The sequence below is a fragment of the Phyllobates terribilis genome, unplaced genomic scaffold (assembly GCF_046119375.1).
Source record: "Phyllobates terribilis strain yellow unplaced genomic scaffold, ASM4611937v1 Scaffold_8__6_contigs__length_399053987, whole genome shotgun sequence".
Taxonomy (NCBI): domain Eukaryota; kingdom Metazoa; phylum Chordata; class Amphibia; order Anura; family Dendrobatidae; genus Phyllobates; species Phyllobates terribilis.
The window spans coordinates 327,555,932-327,580,973 of record NW_027362768.1 but is presented as its reverse complement, the minus strand read 5'-3'; the positions used below and the strand labels follow the sequence as shown (position 1 = coordinate 327,580,973).

The 25,042-nt window shown below is 44.2% G+C and overlaps 1 protein-coding gene across 6 annotated transcripts in view; it reads right to left on the bottom strand.

The window, feature by feature from the left end:
* The window catches only part of SLMAP (sarcolemma associated protein), a 119,152-nt gene that overhangs the window by 15,554 nt on the left and 78,556 nt on the right, over positions 1 to 25,042 (bottom strand). For 5 of the 6 annotated variants that reach the window (XM_073644619.1, XM_073644621.1, XM_073644620.1 and 2 more), the window contains 9 exons: positions 23,691 to 23,741; positions 16,001 to 16,060; positions 12,698 to 12,778; positions 12,423 to 12,479; positions 11,667 to 11,792; positions 11,464 to 11,538; positions 2,521 to 2,841; positions 1,717 to 1,834; positions 1,362 to 1,533 (listed from right to left, as the gene is read on the bottom strand). In XM_073644619.1, coding sequence (XP_073500720.1) covers positions 1,362 to 1,533; positions 1,717 to 1,834; positions 2,521 to 2,841; positions 11,464 to 11,538; positions 11,667 to 11,792; positions 12,423 to 12,479; positions 12,698 to 12,778; positions 16,001 to 16,060; positions 23,691 to 23,741 — 1,061 coding nt within the window. Of the gene's footprint in view, positions 1 to 1,361; positions 1,534 to 1,716; positions 1,835 to 2,520; positions 2,842 to 11,463; positions 11,539 to 11,666; positions 11,793 to 12,422; positions 12,480 to 12,697; positions 12,779 to 16,000; positions 16,061 to 16,299; positions 16,366 to 23,690; positions 23,742 to 25,042 lie in introns of those variants that run through there. The other variant, XM_073644624.1, reaches the window with a different exon arrangement.

Below are 25,042 nucleotides of genomic sequence, written 5' to 3'. Positions count from 1 at the left end.
GCCTTCAGTGTGAATGTACAATTTTCATAGTCATTATATGAATACATACACAAACACATACACCTTATTTTTCGGACTATAAGATGCAGTTTTTCCTCCAAGATTTTGGAGGAAAGTGGAAGGTAAGTCTTACAGTCCGAATGTACTATACTGTTGCTGTGGATGGTGGCAGAGGATCGGAGCATGGGAGGCAGGAGCCGCCTGTTGCATCCAACACTGTGCCTGCTGCTAAAGAAAATGAATATTCACTCTTCTCCCCGACCATGGGCGTGTAGAACACTGAATATTTATTCTCCTAAATAGTGGGCAAATACTGTAGCCACAGCTCCTGCAGCGGCTCGGCGGTCAGGTGTGCCCACTATTAAAGAGCATGAATATTCACTCAACTCCGTGTCCATGGGAGTGGAGAGGAGTTAATATTTATGCTCTTTAATAGCGGGCACACGCGATCGCCAAGCAGCAGCAGGAGCCGTGGCTATACTGTGCGCGCTATTAAGGAAAATGGATAGTCACTGCTCCCCACATCCATAGTCCCAGCATTGGGAGCAGTGACTATTCCAGCAGCTCATATCACCGTGTGAGGGCGCATGACAGTGACGTGATGCGCAGATCAAATGGTGAGATGAGCTGCTGGCAGCAGAACAGCACGCAGCAGAGGGAAGGGGAGTAGAATCCTTTATTTTTTTGTGTGCAGCGTGATGGGGCTGACGGGTGCCATGCATCCCAGGATTGGGGGTGACGGGTGCCATGCATCCCAGGATTGGGGGTGACGGGTGCCATGCATCCCAGGATTGGGGGTGACGGGTGCCATGCATCCCAGGATTGGGGGTGACGGGTGCCATGCATCCCAGGATTGGGGGTGACGGGTGCCATGCATCCCAGGATTGGGGGTGACGGGTGCCATGCATCCCAGGATTGGGAATATTCATACAGAATTTGGGGACATTACCGCAATAACAGTGTAAGCAGCAGACCCCCTCCCCCATAACAGTGCATCATGACCTGTTTTTTTTTTTTTTGCTTCAATTTTTTTCCTATTTTCCTCCTCTAAAACCTAGGTGCGTCTTATGGTCCGAAAAATACAGGGTTTCTGTGTTAATATATAAATTGTCATTAGAGAACGCTACAATCCCCCTTTGATCAGTTTATCCACAAAAAAGGAGACAAATGTATGATTTCTGGGTGTCCAAGCACCATCTCTGTCAGTCCCATAAAAGTGAATGGAGCCTGAAGTCACACACCAGGCGCCCGTCACTCCTGTTCTTACGATCGATGCTGGTCTTAATTATCGGACCCCCAGCAACCTACTATGTATCAAGTGATAAATGTAATTTATAAAAAAGCCCCCCCTTTAAACGTACTTCCTGCTGAATGTTGAGGACGCGCTTCTCTGTCTCTTTAAGCTGAACTTTCAAGTTGGTCGCCTCTCGCTGACTCTGTTCTTTTATAGATCCCACCTGACTTTCAAGTGTCTTCCGGGAACTTTCCAAGATGCTGAGATCACTTGAGAGGCCTAGGGACTGCTTTTGAGAACTGGGAAAAGGATGAAAACACTAATAAAAATCACTTCACCACACTAGTGACAGTCCACAGAGGGAGGAAGAGGCAGCACTATGACAAACAGAATTTGGGCTGATGGATATGTTTAACATGTGCCAGGAGCTAAATTGAGCTTTAATTGGCTCTCAGCAACCATCTTGCGAAGACTTTCCTCACCTGCGCAGCTCGCTCTCGATCCTCTGGCACTGTCCAGTCAAAGCAGCGTTCTCTTTATGCAAAGAGGAGCACTCTGCCTCCAGAGAAGTGACATTTTTTCGGAGTTCCTCCATTTCAGCTGTGAAGATGGGGCATGGTTAGGTGGTATAATGAGCCATTTTAATACAAATGTAATAAGAAACAAACAATGACGATGTCAGCAAATTCATTCACAAACAGTACCAACTCCTTGCAATTCTCAAGAACTCTGCCCGCAGTCATTAAGAACCTGAATCTTTTTCTTCCAATGGATCACAATCTGTCCTGGTCATGTGCTGGGACACATAGGTGCATGGATCGTTACAAAACACGGCCCTGATAGCTTAGACCTGCGCATCATGACCTAGACAGATTCAATGACCGCAAGCAGAGATCCAGAATATTGAGGAAGAGGAAAATTATATTAGGGAATTGTAACCAATAATACTTTAAAAGGGAACCCGTCACATCAGATAATGCTATGATCCTGCAGATATAGGGTTAATCTGCTGGTTAATAGGGTTAGAAAGGTGCCCGGCTGCCATACTGAAAGTGCAGCTCTCGGGAGAAAGATCAACTTTATTCCTCCCAGAAGCCACTGGCTTTCAGTTATGCATACATGACTGAATGCCGGTGGCTCCTGGGAAAAATATAGTGGATTTTCTCCCTGTAGCTGTGCTATCGGTGCCTTTCTAAGCCCATTAACCTGCAGATTAAACCCATATCTGGAGTTTAATAGCGTTATCCTACGTGACAATGAATATTGGTGGCTAGAACACTACTGACCTTGCAATCTTACTGACTCGGACACTTGCTGGTCCTCCCGATCTTTGCACTGGGCCTGGAAATTGGCCTGTAGGTTGACGATTTCAGCCTCGTACTGTTTGGCTGTTTTGCGCCAATGCTCAAGCTCAAACCGCACCTCCTGTAACTCTCCCTGAAGTTCTGCTATTTCTCCTTCTCTTTCAGTAGCGACTTGTTCAGACACGTGTTTCAGGATGGCGATCTCCTCCTGCGCATTCATCAGCTCTTCCCGGGTACTAGAGATCTCATTTTCTTTGTCTTCACGTAAGATTTCAATCTCTTCCTGTAACCTGTGCAATTGAGCTGGAGGGGCGAAACAACAACAAAATTATGCAGTACGAAGGCTTTAAATTGTCTCTGGCCATACATACAACAATGACTGCTACTGACCTGACGTCAGAATATTGAAATATTGCTTTACAGTTTATCCCTCTACCGCACTGAAACTTAGCAGGAAGAACCAAAATTGCTCAAAAAAAACTTTAAATTATATAGTTAGATTAGGAATTAATATTGAACCCCAGCTGCTTCAGAAATCATCGCCGTTACAAAAAGTGATGTCTCACCCGTCAATCACCTGGCAGCTGCAGCCAATCACTGGTCATGTGATGCATTTGTCAGCTGCAGCAGTCAGGTGTCTGTGATGGGACATCACCACTACCGGTTATGGTGGAGATGACCAAGTGCCAGTGCTGAATTTAAGGGGAAAGTGATCTTATTTTTTTGATCTTACACATTCCCTACCTTTCTTCGGGCCGATTCCAATTTGATATAAAACTGGAAAGCCAATCATCTAACTGGTCCTAAAGAAGAAGTCCGTCCGCATGCTAATGGCGCACTCTACTGGCCATTCTGAGCTGTCAGAATACTTGTATTTAAAGGGATTTTCAGAAAACCCCTGTCCTTCAGATGCTAATTAAAAAAGAAAGTCATAAGTTACCATGACAGCACCACGAGAGAGGGGATCCGCCCACCTAGGACAGGAAACCTACAGGCTTAAAAGGGGCGGCCCTCTCTCTCGCCTCAGTTTGGATTACAGAGCATTGAGAGGACCACCAGGTTAGTAGACATGGTAAACAATCATAAAAATAATATTTTTATACAACACCACTAAGTGAGAAAATTATAATTAATAACTGAGGAGTGCTCCCATAAAGTGAAGGGAGGGAATATAAGGGTGCTGTCATGGTCTCCGAAAAATCCCGTTACCGGTAAGTAACTTATGACTTTATCGGTCGACCATGACAGCACCACGAAAGAATTGCAGAGATGAAGAAGTTTATGGAGGGACCACAGCCTGGAGCACTCTTCTTCCAAATGTGAGGTCAGATAAAACACCCAAATCCAGTCTATAGTGCCTATAGAAGGTAGATGGAGAAGACCAGGTAGCAGCAGCCTTACATATGTCTTCCATCGAGACACCCGTCTTCTCCGCCCACGAGGTCGCCACTGCTCGGGTAGAGTGAGCCTTCAACCCCTGTGGCGCTTCCTCCCGCTGGAGACATAAGCTACAGTAATCGCTTCCCTGAACCACCTAGCTATGGTGGACCTAGCAACCTTAAGCCCCTTTCTAACCCCTTGGTAGGAGATAAACAAGGAACTATCTTTCCTGAAAGCCTGGGTGACCGACAGGTACTTAATCACACATCTTCTAACATCTAAGGTATGGAACTCTGCCTCTTTTTGGTTACTTGGATTAGGACAGAACAAGGGTAGGATTATTTCTTGGAGTCTATGGAAACGGGAAGCTACTTTAGGGAGATACGCTGGGTCAGTTTTAAGAATTATTCTATCGTCCAGGATCTGAGTGAAAGGTGAAGCTGAAGACAGAGCCTGGATGTCACTAATCCTTCTAGCTGATGTTAGAGCTATTAGAAGCGCTGTTTTAAGGGAGATGGACTTCAGGGATGCTGAATCTATTGGTTCAAAGGGTGAACCAGATAATGCTTTTAGAACTAAATTTAGATCCCAGGGTGCTAGATTGTTTTTGATAACAGGCCTGGATCTAAACGCAGCTTTGATAAAGCGAGAAATCCAGGAATTTCCTGCCCGGTCACAGTTATATAGGGCACCTAAGGCAGAGACTTGGACCTTAAGGGTACTTGTTGCCAACCCCAACTCGAGGCCCTTCTGTGAAAACGCTAAAAATTTTCCCAATTGGCACCCCCTCACCAACTGTAGAACCAGAGAAAGATAAAAATTTCTTCCAAGTTCTGGCGTAAATCCTGGTAGTGACAGGTTTTCTACTACGCATTAATTTAGCCACTAGGTTTTGGGAGAATCCTTTGCATTCTAACAGAGACCTCTCAAGTTCCCCACCGTCAAGTGGAGGCCAGGAGCTTGAGGATGGACTATTGGACCCTGGCCGAGGAGATCCGGAATTTCAGGCAGGACCCAAGGATGGACATGATCCTCAGGCATGAGAACCAGGGCCTCCTGGGCCAAAAGGGGGCGACCAGAAGAACCCTCGCCTTGTCCTCTCTGATCTTTCTTAGGACCATGGGAAGAAGATTCAGTGGGGGGGCGGCATAGGCCAGACTGAAATCCCAGGTCACTTGGAGAGCATCCACTGCCAGAGGGTTTTCTCTGGGATTTAGGGAGCAAAAGAGCTTTGTCTTTCGATTTAGCCTTGTGGCGAAGAGATCTACCACCGGAAGCCCCCATTTTCGGACTATTTGGGAAAAAATGTCCTGCTTTAGTTCCCATTCGCCCTGCCTCAGAGAAAAACGGCTTAAGTAGTCTGCCTTTATGTTGTCTCTTCCCTTGATGTGGAGGGCCGTTAAGGAAAGGAGATGGCATTCCGAAATCTGAAAAAGACGATCCGTCACTCTCATTAGTGATCCAGAACGTGTACCCCCCTGATGGTTAACGTAAGCTACCGCTATCCTATTATCTGAAAGTATCTTAACGTTTTTATCATGAAGGAAAGGTAAGAAATGATTAAATCGCTTTATCCACTGCTAGTAGTTCTTTAGCGGTGGAGGAAAGGCCCTTTACCGTGTCTGACCAGGACCCCTGGGCAACCATGTCCCCCAGATCGGACCCCCACCCGCGGGAGCTTGCATCTGATGTAATTATTTTAGTGACTCTAAATACCCAGGGCACTCTTCGAGATGGGTGAACGAGGCAAACCTACCACCGCAAGGATTCAAGTGATTGGGGTGACAAGGACATTCGTCCTTCCAAGTGCCCATCTAACAAAACTTCATTATGTAGGACGTCCCACTGTAGAACCCTGGAGTGGTATTGTGCCCACAGAACCCCGGGAAGGCAAGATGACAGGGTACCCAACAAGGACATCGCAGCTCTAAGGGACATGACTGGGTTTGATAATGCTTTCTATACCAGGATTTTAACCTTTTGTTTCTTGGCTTCCGGGAGGAAACATATTTGAAGGTCTGAATCCAGCATAATACCCAAGAACTGCTGTATTTTTGAAGGCACTACCCTGGACTTCTCTAGATTTAGGATACTAATTTTAGGTGATTATAACATTGGGAGACTGAGTCTCCAACTATCAAAAAATCATCCAGGTAAGGGATAATTAAAATATTATGTTCCCTGACATGAGCCATGACTTCCGCTATGATCTTACCCTGGGGGCTATGGCCAGACCGAACGGTAAGGCCCTAAACTGGAAGTGCTTAATTTCTCCATCTATGATCAAAGCCACCCTAAGGTATTTCTGGAAATCCATATGTATAGGTACATGGTAATAGGAGTCTTTTAGATCTAATACTACCATGTAACAGCCTGAAAAAAGTAACTTTATTGTAGATTTAATGGATTCCATCTTAAAGGTGGGAACTAACAAAAACTTATTAAGGGCTTTAAGGTTAATAATGCACCTAAAAGAACCATCAGGCTTAGAAATCAAAAAAAGAGGCCAGTAGAATCCTAGCCCCTTTTCTGCTGTCGGGACCTCCACTAGGACCGCTTTATGGACCAAGTTCAGGATTTCCACTTGTAGGGCCATCTGCTCTACTACCGAGGGACAGTTTGGGGTCAAGATGAATCTCCCACAAGGAATCTGCCGAAACTCAAACCTCAGACCCGAACCTACCAGATCAAGGATCCAGTTACTAGCAGAAATTTTAGTCCAGGCAGGTAAGAAGCCCAACAGCCTCCCCCCTACCTGGGCTGCGAGTCACTGACTCGGTTTCCGGGGTCCCCAGTTAGAAGGAGAAGAGCCATATAGGAGCCCTCTACCTTTCGGTCTGCGGTCTTCCCACTTCTCATGACCTTTCTGCGGTCTTTTTCGTAGAAACCTTCTCCTATGGAAAGGACGTTTATAAGCGGGGGCAGACAAGCTAGGGAAACCTTTCTTTTTGTCACTGGCTTTATCCAGAAGTTCGTCCAGAACAGGCCCAAAAAGATGCTCTCCTTCACATGGAATAGTACAGAGTCTCATCCTTGCTTGAATATCCCCTCGCCAACATTTAAGCCACAAGGCTCTACGGGCTGCGTTGGACATGGTGGCTGACCTCGCTGCCAGTCTGAGTCCGCCGAGACATCCGTCAGGAAGGCTGCTGCCCCCTGTAGGAGTGATATATTTGATAAAATCTCCTTCCTGGAGGTGTTATTTCTCAAATGGGATTCAAGTTGGCCCAACCATATCATTAGGGACCTGGCAGTACAAGTAGCGGCAACCGCTGGCTTTAAGGCCCCCGCAGACGTTTCCCACTTTCCTTTGAGAAAGGTGTCAGCTTTCCTATCTAAAGGGTCCTTAAGAGCCCCCATATTGACAAAGGGGAGAGAGGATCGCTTAGATGCCTTAGCTATGGCCACATCTATTTTTGGGGCTTTCTCCCAGGAAGAAGAAGCTGAGTCTTCAAAGGGGGATTTTCTTTTAAAGAACGGAGGAAGAACACCCTTTCTTTCTGGCCTTTTCCATTTTCTTCGTATCAAGTCCTGAATCTTATCATTAAAGGGAAAACTTCTTCTTTTCCTTTGTCCCAGCCCCCTGAACATTACATCCTGGACTGACTTTTCTGGTCTGGCCTCTGAAATACCCATGGTGACCGAATTGCTTTGATCAAGCCATCAACGCCATTAGGCTGTGTGCCCACGATGCGTTTTTTAAGCGTTTCCGTAGCGGCAAAAATGCTGCAGAAACGCTTAAAAAACGCATGGTAGAAGGCCTGCCATGTCCCCCAATGATAATCTGCATCTGCTGTGAACATGCTGCGGAAATTTCCGCTGCGGATTATCATTGCGGAAAAAAATGCAGCACTACCAATTATTTTGCGGAAGTGCTGCGTTTTCGCCGCCATTGACTTGCATTAGAACACGCCAATTCCGCAAGACTGCATCTGTACTTGCGTAATTGGCGCGTTCTAATGTGCGGATGGTACCCGGGTGTAGAGGAGAGGAGAGTCTCATACACACCCAGGTACCATTAAAAAAGCTGTAAAAAAAGAATAAAATAAAAAATAAATGTATACTTGCCTTCTGGCGGCCCCCACTCCACTCCTCCTTGCTTCCCGGCAGTTCGCGATGGAATGAAGGACCTGGGCTGACGTCAGAATCATGTGACGGGTCACGCGACGCTGACGTCGGCAGGTCCTTCACTCTACCGCTGCCAGGACGGTGAAGCAAAACAGCGCGGGCCATACGAGGGTAAGTATATAATTTTTTTTTTTTTTTTTTTGACATTCTCTCGGTCACACTATATAAATCCATGCCTTTTGCATGGATTTATAGTGTGACCAAGTTGTCAAGCACTTTCCAAGTGATGCTAAAATCGCTTGGAAAGCGCTTGTCAACCCGCATGCGGAAATGCATGTGAAGAACGCTTCACATCCGCATGTCCCTGGCAGGAAAAACGCATGTACAATCCACTTGTACAATCCGCATGCGTTTTTTCTGCCAGGGAGATGCAGAAACGCTCAGGAAAAATCCGGAGCATTTCTGCATCGTGGGCACATAGCCTTAAGTGGGAAACAATGCTGACCCGCACCACTATCTGAGGAAGTGGATGATGAAGAGGCTGAGTCGTCCGAGTCCAACTCATAAGCTGATGTCAGAGTCATCCGGGGCTGGGGAGATCTCCTGGTCTGTATCCACCTTTACTTTAATCTTTTCAAAGAGGATTTTACTAATTTCAGACCTGACCAAGGTTTTTAATCCTGAGGTTAAGTTAGGGGTCTCCTTCGCTAGCGTCTGATTTACACAGGACTGACATCATTTTTTGGGGTATGAGTCGGGAAGGACGGTGTTACACAATGCACATTGAACATGCTTGGTCTTGGAGGTACACCACTTCTCCTATTAAAAATAGAAGGGGAGAAGGGATACTCCATTACTAAGTGAACTTTCTCGAAGATCACTTACCCAGGTGGCTCAAAAGGGCTGGTACCGATTTGGAGGAAGCTCCCTTCTCAGCCGGGGGATCGTCCCTGGAGGCTGCAGATTCGTCCATCCTGCTGGAACCGTGATGACTGGACTTAGACGCCGAACCTCGCTTTCCTGAGGACCGGGCGTTACCAGTAACACGAGGGCGATGCACTTTTTGGGGCTCCCCAAACAGCCGCTGAGATGGTGGAGATGGCGCTGCTGAACTTGCTGCTGCTCATTATCGGACTCCATGATGAGGAGAACAAGCTGGGAAGCCCTGAACAGTGGTGCTTGGGCCAGTGAAGTAGCACCTGTTCCACCCCTCAGCCACCTGATTTTAATTGAATACATTCCCCCACTTTTTTTTTTTTTTTTTTTTTTTTTACACATGGACGCTTGGCGCCCCATCGCCGCGGTTAATACCGCACTTACAATTAGGTGCACGAGACCGGACTTCCGGGTCCCGGTCACGTGATCGCCCCGAGGCGCGGTGACGTCATCAGACCGCGACTTACAGGAGGAGGCCGGAAGTGCGCGCCCGCACGAGCCTCGCGCCGGTAAGCTCCAGTCGCCGCCGCTCCAGGTAGGCTCTGCCAAGATCCACGGGCCTGCTACCCCGGATCGGGGCGCAGCATCTGATATCCAGCGCACCAACCTCTGCTGGGTGTCGATGGGGACGGCATCCCACGCAACACGCATGTCTTCAGGGCGATGGTGGGCCCTGCCACCCCAGATAGGGGCGCAGTCCCACTGCAGTACGGATCAGACCAGGGGCAGACTCCACCACAGAAAGGGGCGCAAACCTGGCTGAAGCAGCTGATGAAAGGGCTGCCACCCCAGATAGGGGCGCAGCCTCCTGCTTATCCGGTGCAAAATATGCTGTGCCACTCCCAGATAGGGGTGCACCCACAAAGCAGACGCTGGAGCTGCAGATCCCAGATAGGGGCGCTGCTCGACAGCCGTCGCCATCTGGTTCTTTCCACGAGCCTGAAATAGGTTCCCTCCATCAAGGACAGGAAACCAAACTGAGGCGAGAGAGAGGGCCGCCTCTTTTAAGCCTGTAGGTTTCCTGTCCTTGGTGGGCGGATCCCCTCTCTCGTGGTGCTGTCATGGTCGACCGATAAATACAATTTGCTCTCTACTTGCCCTTCCCAGGTCCAGAGCTGAGTCTCCGCTGCTGCTCCTGGTGTCTGTTATTATCTGCAGCTCTGCAACCAGTCAGTCACCTCATTGGCTCTGCCCGAGACGAAGGCATGAGCTCAGTCATTAACGGTAGTGCTGCAGACCATGAGACCCCCGAAGCAGCTACAGAGACTCCGAACTGGACCCGGGAAAGGTGGGTAAAGAAGTTCCGCCCGGGGAAACCCCTTTAAATTCTTCACTGAAACTGAGACAGCAGCTTTGTCCACGCCTCCACGATAGGACAGCAGCTTTGTCCACGCCTCCACGATAGGACAGCAGCTTTGTCCACGCCTCCACGATAGGACAGCAGCTTTGTCCACGCCTCCACGATAGGACAGCAGCTTTGTCCACGCCTCCACGATAGGACAGCAGCTTTGTCTACGCCTCCACGATAGGACAGCAGCTTTGTCCACGCCTCCACGATAGGACAGCAGCTTTGTCCACGCCTCCACGATAGGACAGCAGCTTTGTCCACGCCTCCACGATAGGACAGCAGCTTTGTCCACGCCTCCACGATAGGACAGCAGCTTTGTCCACGCCTCCACGATAGGACAGCAGCTTTGTCCACGCCTCCACGATAGGACAGCAGCTTTGTCCACGCCTCCACGATAGGACAGCAGCTTTGTCCACGCCTCCACGATAGGACAGCAGCTTTGTCCACGCCTCCACGATAGGACAGCAGCTTTGTCCACGCCTCCACGATAGGACAGCAGCTTTGTCCACGCCTCCACGATAGGACAGCAGCTTTGTCCACGCCTCCACGATAGGACAGCAGCTTTGTCCACGCCTCCACGATAGGACAGCAGCTTTGTCCACGCCTCCACGATAGGACAGCAGCTTTGTCCACGCCTCCACGATAGGACAGCAGCTTTGTCCACGCCTCCACGATAGGACAGCAGCTTTGTCCACGCCTCCACGATAGGACAGCAGCTTTGTCCACGCCTCCATGATAGGACAGCAGCTTTGTCCACGCCTCCATGATAGGACAGCAGCTTTGTCCACGCCTCCATGATAGGACAGCAGCTTTGTCCACGCCTCCATGATAGGACAGCAGCTTTGTCCACGCCTCCATGATAGGACAGCAGCTTTGTCCACGCCTCCATGATAGGACAGCAGCTTTGTCCACGCCTCCATGATAGGACAGCAGCTTTGTCCACGCCTCCATGATAGGACAGCAGCTTTGTCCACGCCTCCATGACTGAAAGCAGGTGGCTACTGGGAGGATAAAATTTTCTCCTGATAGTCGAAATTTCAGTTCTGAGGGCGGACAGCATTGTATGGCTATTTACTTGCAGAATGATCCCACATCTGCAGGTTAATAGTGTTTTGGGGACATTATTGTACAACACTTATTTGTATGTCAAGTCTGCTATAGGTCTAGTATTCGGGTTAAGGTGTGGCGGGTACCTTGGAGGTGCTGGATCTGCTTGGTGGACTCTTCCGCTTGCTTTCTACTGGATTTCCGCTCTTCTTCTAGAAGTGCTGCAGACAAAAAGTCAAAAGTAAAAGCTCTAACTACACACAAAGCAACAAATGAAAACTACCTGCGTCTATGCAAAAAATTCTTTCCCAGACCTTACACCCATCGGACTCCAGAACACAAATTTTACCTTGAAGTTCTGAGCATTTCTGCCGGCTGGACTTTGCGAGATCCTGCGCCTCTGACAGCTCTTTCCGCAGCTGCTGCAGGTCCTGCTTCGCATCGTTCGAGCCAGACTGGACATTATGCAGCTCATCTGGAGGAAATCGCAGAGCGTTACATGGCTTATTCACAGCAGAAAGGTAATGTACACTTCCAGATGTTAAGAATTATTCTAGATTAATCTCAAAGTGAATATGCTTGCAAATCTGTAATCCTAGCAACCTAAACGCAAAAAAATTAAAAGGGGGTTGTCCAACCCTTTTAAATGCATGTAATTGGGGCTAAAAATCATTTTTGCATTTGGGTTTCATTAAAAATGTTGCACAGGCTGCAGAATGAGTTAACTGAGAATCTAACAGTATATATATATATATTTTTTTTGTGATTGCCAGGTTGCATGTGCATTGGTGATGGCACATTTCAAGGCTTGTTTTCAGCTTTTCACCGACTACAAGCAGAGAGGAACTGGAGAAGAATGTAGATTAGACCCTGCTTACACCTCCATTTTAATATCAGGTCTTCGTTGCCGATTGACAGTGAGAATAGAATAGAATAGAAAAACAAAACCAAACAGATCACAGGACCCAATAGGATCTCGGTTACATCAGTGTCTTTTGATCACTAATTTCAAAGGTCCTAAATGTGTTTTTTTCCAATTAAAATGATTCTGATTCATTTAAAAACGTCTGTAATCGATATGACCATTAACGAAAAAGCAGCGCACCTTTTAATATAACTTTATTCAGTGGTTCATTCAGCTCTTGTTCATCCATTTGGCCGTCTGTAAGGTAAAAACAAAAAAGAAAATCTTACATTAATTTTTTTTCCCCCCAAAGAGCACACATTGTATTTGTACTCATCAGTGCATGGACTCCGTATGGCAGAACTCGGAGCTGCAAGTCCACCTGTGTTGTCAACCCGTCCGCTCCCTGTGCCATGTTGGTGGACTATAAAAACATGCAAATTCCACAGGTCTTGGTCCAAAAATAAAAAAATTACCTGTAGTGTCGTCGCTGCTTTTCTCCTTCGAAGGACTGAGCGTGTCCGATAAATCAGAATCCTTCACTTCTGCAGGACTCCCTTTAACAGTGGGAAAGAAGGAGCGAAAAAATTAGACTGATATGATCGTCATGAATGTGAAAACATCAGACGACCTTGTAGCACTGACGTACATGAATAATGTGAAAAAGGAGCAATCCGCTCACCTGTCCGGGTGAAATGCAAAAATGTTCCACATAAAAAAAAAAAAAAAATGAAAAAAGGCAGAAAAGAAATATCCGAGGCAACATGTTTCAGACCTACATGGTCCTTTGTCAAGCCAATGCAGGTCTGAGACATGTTGCCTGGGAGCACAGCGGATATTTCCTTTCCGTCTTTTTACTTTTTGTGCTGTTGTGTTCAACCATTTTTGTGCCTTTTTAAACTTCTGGATTAATAAAGAATTTCCTTTAACGATGATGTGGGTGCTGGCTATCGTTTGTATATAAATAATGGCTACAAAATAAAGGGATAAAACCAATAGAAATAAGGTCATGGTCGCTCCGGAGTCTAACACTTAGGCAGTGTCGGTAAAATAGTGTCCCTAAATTGCTCAGCACGCTTGGCCGAACTACGGACGGGAGCCAGAGCCGCCTTTACATTGCATGCATTATTCTGATCCATAAATTGGACCAGAGTACTGCATGCTGCACTGTTTTCCATGCAATCCGATGTGATGTAACTGAAATCGGCCATGTGCACGAGCTATGATGGATCCGCGAGCAGCCCGTTCATCTGAACAAGTCCATAGTCGTGCAAAGTTGCTCAAATTTTTGGGGTGACATGACTGGTCTGGGACCTGCTGTCTCAAAAGCAAAGTTGAGAACATCCCACAGAAACCCCATTCATATAGTCCAGTCAAGGACCTTAAAGATTAGATACCTTGTGCCTTTGAGACTTCATCTAATAAATAACCTGCGGCTGCTGTATAAAGCAACTTTCAAAAAGAAAGTAAATGTATTCATAGTGTCAGGACTTAAAGGGAATTTCTCAAGATATCTTTGCTATTTAATCCGTGAAGTAGGGACAGAGATCCTGATTCCAGCGATATGTCATTTACTAGACTGTTTGTTGCAGTTTTAATACAATCAGTGTTTTATCAGCAGGAGATCACATCAGGACTAGTTGTCACGTGCAGGACAGTCCAGCTAATTTGCGTAACCCCGCCCCCCACCACTGATTGGCTGCTTCCTGTGTACACTGTCAGCAAGCTGCCAATCAGTGGTGTGGGCAGGGATATACACAGCTCAGCAGTCTGATCACTGCCACATCTTTAACAGAGAAAACAGGGATTTTATAAAAACTGAACCCAGCATTGCTGGAATCAGGGTCTCTGCCACAACATAATGCTGCTCTCCGATTACATAGCAAAAACCTGCTAACAGATTCCATTTAAAGGGAAATAGCAGCCTTTCAGATTATCCCCGGAGTAATTACTCTTTGCTATGTAACTGCCTCAATCTCTCACGGATATATAATTGGGTCACCTCATTAATCACAAGTGCTAGTGCCGTGTAATAATTCTGTACTTAGAATGAGTAGGGGGGGTAACTTTTGGGTGGATTTCTGAGTATTGAACAGAACACCCAAGTGCTAACCATAACATAGCACCTGTTCACATTTTACTTTTAATTACATTGTTACTTTCTAGATTGTTGCAAAAACTACTTTTTTAACATTTTTTTCATATCCGTCGTATTCAAAAACAGTTTATTTTTTTTACATGTTTTGGGCTGGCAATTTTTTTTTTTTTTGACATTCTTAAGCCAACAGAGGGACCAGGTAGAAAAAAAAAATAGATGTGAACGGAGCTTTAGTTCCACAACAAAATCACTAAGTGTCCACTAGAAAATATAAGAAGTCGTGTCCTGAATCGCAACAAGCTACAAGCACTGGCGCTTATCAGCCGTGAGCGCGGGCAGATCCATTTATGGAGAAAATACCCGGCGCCCTCAACACTGAGGAATGAGATGTGGAAGGAGGAGTGAGATATAGAGGAGGCGATGCCAACACTCCCGTCACTGCCAACACTCACACTGCTGCCCGCCAGCTTTACCCATTGAATGCTGGCAACAAGTATCAATGTAGAGGCTATCGCATCATTTCACACCGACAATCCACCTAACATATGGGGCTGGCCCAAAATAGACCACATGTAATTGTATCTGGATGTGCAGCAGCTGTAGAGCCGAGGACGACAATACAATAATTAAAGAAAAGAGAAAATTATATAACGTGTTTCAAAATATAATAAAATGTAAAAAAAAAAAAAAGTATTAAAATATATATTAGAATAAAATGTATAACAGAATAAAAAATAAAATGTATTTAAATATAAACAATAAAATTTAAAAAAAAATAAATAAAATGCATTAAAAAATATAGAATATAATAAAATGTAAAAAAAAATAATAATAAAATGCATTAAAAATATATAATATAATAAAATGTAAAAAAAAAAATAATAATAATAATAAAATGCATTAAAAATATATAATATAATAAAATGTAAAAAAAAAAATAATAATAATAATAAAATGCATTAAAAAATATATAATATAATAAAATGTAAAAAAAAATAAAATAAGAATAATAAAATGCATTAAAAAAAATATATTATAATAAAATGTATTAAAAGATAATATGTAATAAAATGTATGTAAAAAATATAAAATATAATAAAATATAATATAGCCTGGGGGAGCAGACACATAGTTTGGCTTTCTATTGCCCAAAGCAAAGGCTCACTTTTCTTATCTAGCCATATTGGCTTGTTGGCACACCCTTTCACTTTGCAAAGAGGACCAACACCCCCATTGTTGCTTCCATATTGCCCGCTGCCCCAAGGATACCAGATGCCCACTGTCACACAGTGATGAGAAAGCAAATCCAAATCTGCATCAAACTACAACAACCCAGGAATCATTGCCGAAAACTATAGAAACTAAAAAGTAGGTGAAAACTACAATTCCCAGCATGCCCCTACAGCTGGTAGGAGTTGTAGTGCTGCCGCAGCCGGAGGGCCACTTGCCGGGCATACCATTAGGGATATTGCAGCTTGTACAGATAGACTAGGTCAGGGGGATCGGCATCCTGCAGCATTTTAGCTGTTGTGTAACTACAACTCTCAGCATGCCTTGAGAGCCGGAGGCATGTAGTTTCACAAGGGCTGTAATTTCTAGCATGCAGAAACGCTCCAGGATAATAAAGGAGACTGCGATGGTTAGATCCAGTAGAGTGACTCCACTACTCCCCCCAGCGTACCTTTCAGATGCTGGGACTCCTGCTCGCCTTTAGTCAGGTGCTCCACTTCGATGAGTTTGTCTGTGAAACAGAAGAGAAGTTTCTGAGTGAGATCAGCGAGGAGAGCAGCGATGTACAGGACGGAGGGGCACATTCCATGCCCTTATATAACGCCGGGACAGAGCCCACCCCATTCACAAGGGCTGGGGAGAAATCCCGGCCACTACTGTACAAGCTGTCCAGAGGGGAAACGTGCAGGAATCTCACATTATGGGGCAATTATCCAAATGCTGTCAATTGTCAAATTGATGAACTGATACCTAAAATGTTCTCCATAGGGAGTATGGTCAGTAAAGACCACAATGCCCCCCGTCAGTGGTGCGGATCGTGCTTTGTACAGATAAGGCTGGACTCTGGAGTGATGTCGGATTAGCTCTCAGACTTATTTCCTAACATTTGTCGCTGCTTCTTCCAAATTCACAATGAAGAAAAAAAAAAACATTGGCTTCGAGTTGCTTTGAATGAAATACAGATCCATGAATGGTCAAAAAATGAGCGTCTGCTCAAAAGAGGATAAAAGCTGCAAGTCTGTATAAAAGGGACCAGTCAGCGTGATAACACAGCGCTGCCATGCACCCGGCCACGAGGCTGCCTTATAATGGCGGCCATTGGGTTTGGCCAGGATATCCGTGGTCATGTTGGGGTAAAGAGCGCTGCAGGCTACAAATCATAGCCCACTAATGTCATTTATACCACAGGGTATAAATAAGGAAAGTCAGACAACACAGCGTGACCAACTAATTCAGATATAAGAAGTGAGGACCCACAGTTTTCAGAAAATGGAAAATCCCTTTAAAGAAGCCTCCTCCTCCCATCAAAGTTTTTATCCTCCTAATATATAGCAATTATTATATTATATAGCACTGTGTACTTACAATTGCTCATTTTGCCTTTCTACCTATAATTCTTCTCTTTTCCATTAGATCTATGACATCACGTGATTAAAAACTGACTAGCTGAATCCTTCTAAACTATGTAGAAACAGGAGGTCAATTCTCTCTGCACGAGTCATCAGTCACTGCAAATGTCTATGGCTGAGGATGGGGGGAGGGAGCAGCTGGGTCAGGAGTTGAAGAGGGGAATGATAAATGCAGGGACAAGAGACTTCCTGTTTCTACACAGAGAAGAGAAAAGAGAAGAATTAGCTGGGAAAAAGGCAAAATGAGCAATTGTAAGTACAAAGTGCTATATAATATGATGACTGCTATATATTAAAAGGATAAAACCTTTGAAGGGAGGAGAAGTGCTTCTTTAAGCTTTGTGGCCAAACTGAACATTGCAAAACTTCTGACTTTTTCTGTAATATAAAAAGCCATAAAAAAAAATAAAAACATTTATCAAAATAATTGGATTTTAACAGGTAATTTTCCGATGACACCACAAGGATATGTCCATAACTTAGATACTGATGACCTATAATTAGGATAGGAACACACAGAAGATCATATTGGTGGGGTCAGACACTGCACCCCCACTGGTCAGCAGTACTAAGTGCATAGAGCTGTGACTCCACAGCTCCGTACAGGGTATAACATCTGTCCCTGTGTACAGTACATCAGTTCCTATTGATGTGAATAAGACAGGAGAACGGCCACTACAGTGTATGGAGCTGTACTGATTCGGCTCTGTACAGTGTTTACATCCAGTTGACAGCGGGCAGTGCCGGACCCCCACTGATCTATAAGTAAGATAGGTCATCATTATAGAAGTAGAGGATGACTCCTTTGAACAGGCCTGTTGGAAAGGAGTCTGCTTGTCTGGGGTAGCACATTCCAAAGCACTGGTGCAGCATGAAGGGAGTCTTATGGATTTCTAACTCTAAAATAAAATAAGTCTCTAATCTAACAGTGAGAGGTCAGAGTAATCAATAGCCCTATATTTCTTAAATGAAAAGGGGTATGAGGACGGACCGGCCCGGAGATGACCTGCTCTCTAGGGATTCCCTGACATACAACACCCTGAACCTTCTCGGTGTGTTCCTTGCTTCCTACACAGCCCTGTATCCAAGAGTGCGACCTTTCATACCTTCCCCAGCTCACTCGCAACCTCACACCTGCTCTCAACATAGCAGCGTGAAGTGACAGCTCGCGATGCCGGTCACCGCGCACACAGGAGAAATCTAGATGAATCATGGCTCATGTATATGGAGGCCGGAGGACTTAGCGGGGACGGAAATAGACCCGAGCTGTCACTGCTGAAGGCATGGAAGGAATGACCAGGCTCATACGGGACGGCAGGACTGAGGATCTGCAGCACTCCGGGCAGATCAACCCAACTGGGGACAAGCTAAGAATTTCTACACATTGACTTCATTTCTTAATATATTCTTTACATTAATGTAATGATTTTCAAGGTATTTTTGGTCGCTGAATGGGATTCTTCCCTGCTAATGTCTGATCATCGGCTTCATTACCAAGTGCTCTGAACACGTGCTGAGACTTGTAGTGTTTATACCTGCCCTATATCGAAATAATTGATATACTGTATAAAAGAAGGACGTGACCCGATGATAAAAGCCTCCTAGGAATGAACGATCAGCCTGACTCAGCTCCCAAGGCAGTCAGGGAGCAGTATGCCCATTGCTCGCTCCTGGCTGGCTAGGTCTGATGAAACCACCCTTGAAGTAAACAAATACACCCTAGGTTATCACACATATGGAGAGTGATTAGTATTTCATTGGAAACAAAAAGAAAAAAAAAAAAGATCAATCATCATCCATGAATCTAAATGCAAATCTTAAAACAAAAAGAATGGAAAACCTTATTACTTAATAGGGGTTTTCCACTTTTACAAAAGCAGACATAAAACATTTCTTGACATGCCAGGCTTGGCTTGTCACTCTCCACAAGGAGTAACGTTACCCCTTAGATCACAGTGCAGAGCCTCTCACCTAGCCAATTCAGATCTCATACTTTGCACTGATGAGGGGCAACACATCTTGAGATTCTGGTTTGTCTTTTATCCCAAGTCATATTGCAAGGCTCGTTAAAAGGGTCGATACTGCCTTTTAGGATCGCTGCTTCCAATAGGTGGCACTAGAGTTCTAGTCCTCTTCTTTTCTGAAGAGACAATTTCCCAGAGGAGCATGCATGGTTTCTAAGTCTCCTTACTCTGACATGCCAGGCCTGGCTTGTCACTCTCCAGAAGGAGAAATGTTACCCCTTAGACCCCTTGTAATGTCAAATAAACACCAATAGTACTCCCCTTCCTCCTCCTCACACCTGGGGTCCAGCGCTGGCTTTCTACTGCCACTCCAGTCTCAGTGTGACATGTCGACAGCTCCCATTACCACTGCATCCAATCACTGAACTCAGCAGGTCGGCAGATGTGAGCTGGCTGCAGCGGTAGTTTGAGCTGTCAATGTGACATCGCTGCAGCCGGATGGGATCAGTTGCAGAATGGAACAGCACACCTTCATCAACTGCACAGTGGCTATAGGCAAGTACTGGACCAGCCACCCCCTACTGGAATAGGTAGAGGTGAATCTGCAGTACCCCACTGCAGCCACTGAGCAGGTGATGGAGCTGTCTATTCCACTCCACAACTAAGCACATCTGGTCCCTGGCACTGGCAACAGATGATTAGCAGGGGTGTCAGGTGTCGCACCCTCCCCGATCTGGTATGGATGACCTATCTTAAGGCAATGCTATCAATATTAAAGTACAGGACCAACCCCTTTAATGATACTCAACAGCAAAAAAAGTTGTTTTAGCCCAAAATACACGGTCCTTGAAGGTGACTACATCCTTAAATAAATTAAATGTTATCTCCTAAACAACCTTTGTCATCTGTCTAAAGTAAATCATAAAAATATGATAGTCGAGAGCCCTACCAAACTAAAAGTACATGAAGACAAAATTTCAGAGGGCGACACTCGGCAAGGGCGACACTCGGCAAGGGCGACACTCGGCAAGGGCGACACTCGGCAAGGGCGACACTCGGCAAGGGCGACACTCGGCAAGGGCGACACTCGGCAAGGGCGACACTCGTTGTCATCTATGGGAATACCAGTGGTCAGAATGCTACTGATTATTCGTTTATTATCTATCGCATGTACTGGTAATGTTGTTTGGTTATGCGACCACCTTTCTAAGAGTTTAGCTGTAAATATTATCTGCAAGTCTTACAATCCTTAAAATGCAGAGAGACCTGTTAATTTGGGAATCTTTCGGGTCTCAATGTGACAGTAAGCGTCAGGAGCTTTTAAGAAGTGAATGACCACGGTAATAATTCTGGGAATACACAAAAAGGTAAAAGACCAAAACACAACACTGAAAATGATATGACATAAAGAAGTCATAGAGGAGGCGCCCAGCTCGGACCACTTCTATGAGACAGAGCGAAGAATCGCTAACATGGAGTAGCCCTCCTAAGTAAAGTCACCGGCCTCAGCTTTCCAATGCGGAAGTGAGCAGAGCTGGAACACCCATTTAAGTACTAATTAGAACAACCTGCATTAAAGTTGATGACAAAGCAAAGTCTAATTAGGAACAAGGTTCTTCGTAGGCATCAGATGATTAATGCATCAATGTGTGTCCTTCATTCCTAGCACATTGAGATTATAGACAATCTGACGGCAATGTGTGACCAGGGGATCTACAATAACTCCGCCAGTGCGGTACGAGAGCAGGAAGAACAGTCGCCGGAGCCAAGTAATGGCAGCAGCTGCCCCATCACTGTTTCTATATTAAGCTGTGAGGCTACCAGACCGGGTGCCGGAGAGGTCTGACCTTTCCAGAACACACATTCTGCAGGATCCCGCAAGTGACACATTATTACCGCCCAGATCTCGTAGCATGGAGCATCAAGGACAGGAAGAAGAAGAAATGAACTTACAAAACAAAAAATACGGAATTAACTTTCCAGAACTTGGCGGGTTTGTCTGATATAAAAAATTTGGTTCAGCAACGTGATTGCAAATCCAAAAAAGATTAAAAAAGGAAAATCAAATAATTTTGTTTTCTCAAAAATACCTTTTTTTGCTTTAATTTTGTTTAAAGGGGTTTTGTTCGACCCCAATAGATAAGTGGTTTTCATCTACATGTAAAGCGTTCAGTGCCGATCAGCACAGCTCCGTTCACTGTGTAGTGGTGGTACTCAGGTACTGCAGCTCAATTTCTACTGAATAGAAGCTTCGTTGCAGTACCAGTGAACAACCACTACACAGTGAACGGAGCTGTGCTCTGTTTACATCTGGCGGCGATCGGACCAAATAACAGCTGATTGGTCGGGGTGCTGAATGCCCCCCCCCCCATTGATCTGATATTTCTTGATCTATCCTGGGTAACACCAAATAACAGTTTTCAAACTTTACTTTTCAAATTTTTCTGAACATTAGTGAATAAAGCAGTAACTGGACTGGTTTGGACCATTTTTGTAAAGCATAAGAAGCTACTAAAGTTAAAAGTTTTAGGGGGAAAAAAAAGTTTATAAAATATTATATATAAAAAAATATATTTATATACTTTTTTTATTATTGTGAAAATATATATATATATATATTTATTATTAACAGTAATAAGAAATATATAGATTTTTTTCTAAAAACCACACTATGAAGCTCAGGATGGGACCCCATTCTTAAGCAGATACAGGTCCTAGAATATCCCTTTAATATTGATAAGGCAAACATGGAGATTAGCAAGTGGTGTTCTTCCCTCTCGTTTAACATGGTGGGTGTACTCGTCTCCTCATGACAGTCTGATCCCTTGGGAGCACACACCTCCGTCTTTTACCACGCTGAAAAAGTACGCGATCAGGATCAAAATCCCAAGAGCTACAGAATATATGAAGGTCACCCATAATAATCATTACGAGATAAAGAATAAGAGAACGTTGGAGGTCAATGCCTGCAGTATGGACCATTCTGTAACAATATGGCCTCCCGGTTCATTGTGCATGTACTGGAAATGTACACAACTGCATATAAGTAGAGGCCAAGTTATAAAACTCCAGAACGGAGGGGGAGAGGGGGTAACAGGGGCTACACCAGGATTACATTTCTCGCAGGTTAACACCATGCACTTGGATTCGGATCAGGGCAGCTCTGCCAAAAATCAATACAAGCCTTAACCATTTACTTCTGCTTCCAAGCACCTGGGCACCCAAACATATGCACGAAGCAGGATACCAGTGTCTCCGTGTACCCCCTTGTTCAATTCAATGTTCATACAATGATCAGCCTACAACATAACATACGCTCTGATATACAGAAACATTACCTACAATCAGCATTTCCTTAAGCAAGCTTGCAATTGACTTGCTTTCGCAAGCTGCCATCACTCGCCTGCAATGACAGATTTTATCTTACATCGTGTACAGCTGGTTTCCATGGAGCAAGGAGTGTGCAGTGGCCCTGGCCGGGAATATGTATAACGCATACATACCCTCAGAAACCGGTGAATCCCAGCAGCGCATAGCACACAGGGTGACTGCAGACTTATCGATTTGGACAGGACAACTCCTTTAACATCCAATATACCAGCCACCTTTCTCCACCTTATTGATTTTTATACAATTAGCTGCTCACTTCCCGCCCCTCTCTCACATCTTCTGAAGAGATGCAGTTATAAATCACCAGCCCGGCAGCTTTCACAACAGGCCTCCTAAGCACAGCTCTCCCCCATCAGGAGCTGTGTGCTTGCTAAAATGCCTTGATATCTGTGTAAATACAGTAACAACAGTGTAGACTCAGAACAAACCAATTATAGTTGAGCAGGACTTGTGCTGAGCTTTATATAAATCTTCTAATACTACTGTTGAATAGAACTGAACTGTCACTCAAGGAAAGCCTGCCCTGCCAGAAACCAGGAAGCAAGGAGACTGCCGAGCTCTGAGCTGCTCAAGAGACAACTTGAGAATACCCCTTTAAATGCTGCTGTGAATATCAGTGGTGCTGATTTTTTGCCATGATAGCTGGGGGCCAAAAGCATTGCTTTACATGAGGCAGTACTGAAGTATTGCAGTATATAGTATAGGCAATCAAATAATCACAGGATCAAGTCCCCAATGGAAACTAAAAAAAGAAAAAAACTGAAAAGTTTGAAAAAAAAAAAAAAGTTCTTACACTATAAACCATAAAAAACAAACTTAAGAAAACGAAAAAAAAAAAACACTTTTCTCCATTTAACAATAGGGAAAAAAACTAGCATATTAGAGTTCATAAAATTCCGAAAAAAATAAACCAATCACACACTAGATTAAAAAAAATAATAATTAAATGTCATCCCCCCCCCCCCCAAATAGAAGTGATCAGAATGTGGTTTGCAAATAATGTATTGAAAAACGACAGCTCGTCAAAAAAAAAAAAAAAAAAGACCTCCTAAGGCTAAACTGAAACAGAAAAAGAACAAAAAAAGTTATGATTTTTGGAAAAGACAAAAGAGCATAAGCGAAAATTGGCTGCAGAGGGAAGGGGTTAATCTAATTGTAAAAGCAAAAATTAGTCAAATAAGAGAAATAATTATTGCTTTACAACCACCAGACTATAAAATACCAATGAAAAGACGCATGTAAATTGCATTTATACAAAGCAGCAGCGTGCCATGCGGATGAGTGAACCATTAAATGATGCCACTATGAATACAACATTCATCAAATGCAGGAATCACGTGTTCAGAAATGTCCGGCTAGAACATGGAAACACACGTACCTTTATCTGCATTGCCGTTAATTTTAGGTTTGAAGTCATCGACTTGTATGCCTGTGATCACAAAAGATTGTTAATGCAATAATAATATAAAAAATAAATAAAAAACAATAAACTAACTGTTCAGTGACTGCCAGATTAAAATCACAAAGTTTATGTCATGTAATACACAATATCTCCCTCTAGTGGAATAAGGCAGCATTACATACACCACCAAATTAGCACTCACTCTTACAATGTCAGGGCATAGGCAGTATACATATCTGATATATCACATACTAAATTACACAAATAAATATTAAAGCAATGGGTGCATGGAACACGGACTTCTCACTAGACTTTAAAATACATAAACAAATTATCAGATACCTTTTAACAGATGAGGCTGGTGTATTTACTGTGAAATCCATGTTAGAATGGCTGTATAATCCCTTCTAAAAGTTCCTACTTAATCTCCATCCATCTAGCCTGATTGACAGCTCCGTGTCCCTCCCACTGCTGTTGGAGCTCTGCCCATCTAACCTGACTGACAGCTCCTCAATGCCCCTCCTCCCTGCTGACATCTCACACTGCTCAGGACAAGCTGCAGCTGTCATACATGATCTCTCGCTATTTAAACGTATAAATTACCTATAATTTTATCAGGATTGTACAGCCTTTCCTACATGGCTTTTAGAAGTACCCACCCATCCATTAAGTAAATGCAGTTTAGAAATCTAGTGACAGGTCCTGACTACAGGGAAGCCATCATTGTGAAAAGACATGGGCTTCGATTCATCATTTCCTTTTAAGTCACTTTTTCATTTTTTTGTCTGGTCCTATTGGGTGCACTCGGTTCATGAATTTTGCGCAAAGTAAAAGAAAAAAAAAAAAGGTCTTTGGTCTGTTTCGCAAATTTTTATCACAAAAAGTCAGACATTTTACAAAATGGCATGAAAAAAATTGCACCAACTGCGCCAGACATAAAATCACTGCAGAGGTCAGACTGGTACATTTGTGACAAATTTTGAGAATTTAAAAAAAAAAAAAGTGATAATTGATTAACCAGCTGAAAATATCTCTGGAAAACCCAAAATTCCACTCACAGTATCAGGGAACATGGGAAAAAACAGACAAATACATTAAACAGCCTTAAAAAAAAAAAAAAAAAAAAAAAACAGAGGCAAATTAAAAGAAATAGGGACAAATTAAAAAAAAAACAAACAAAACACATTAAAAGCTGGACAAAATAATAAAAACAGGCGCAAATAAATAATGAATCGAGCCCTTGGTATTAAACGTATTTTTTTTTTATTTTGCAATTTTTTTTCTAGATCACAGTTTTAGAATTCTACATCCTGTTTCAGGAAACAACA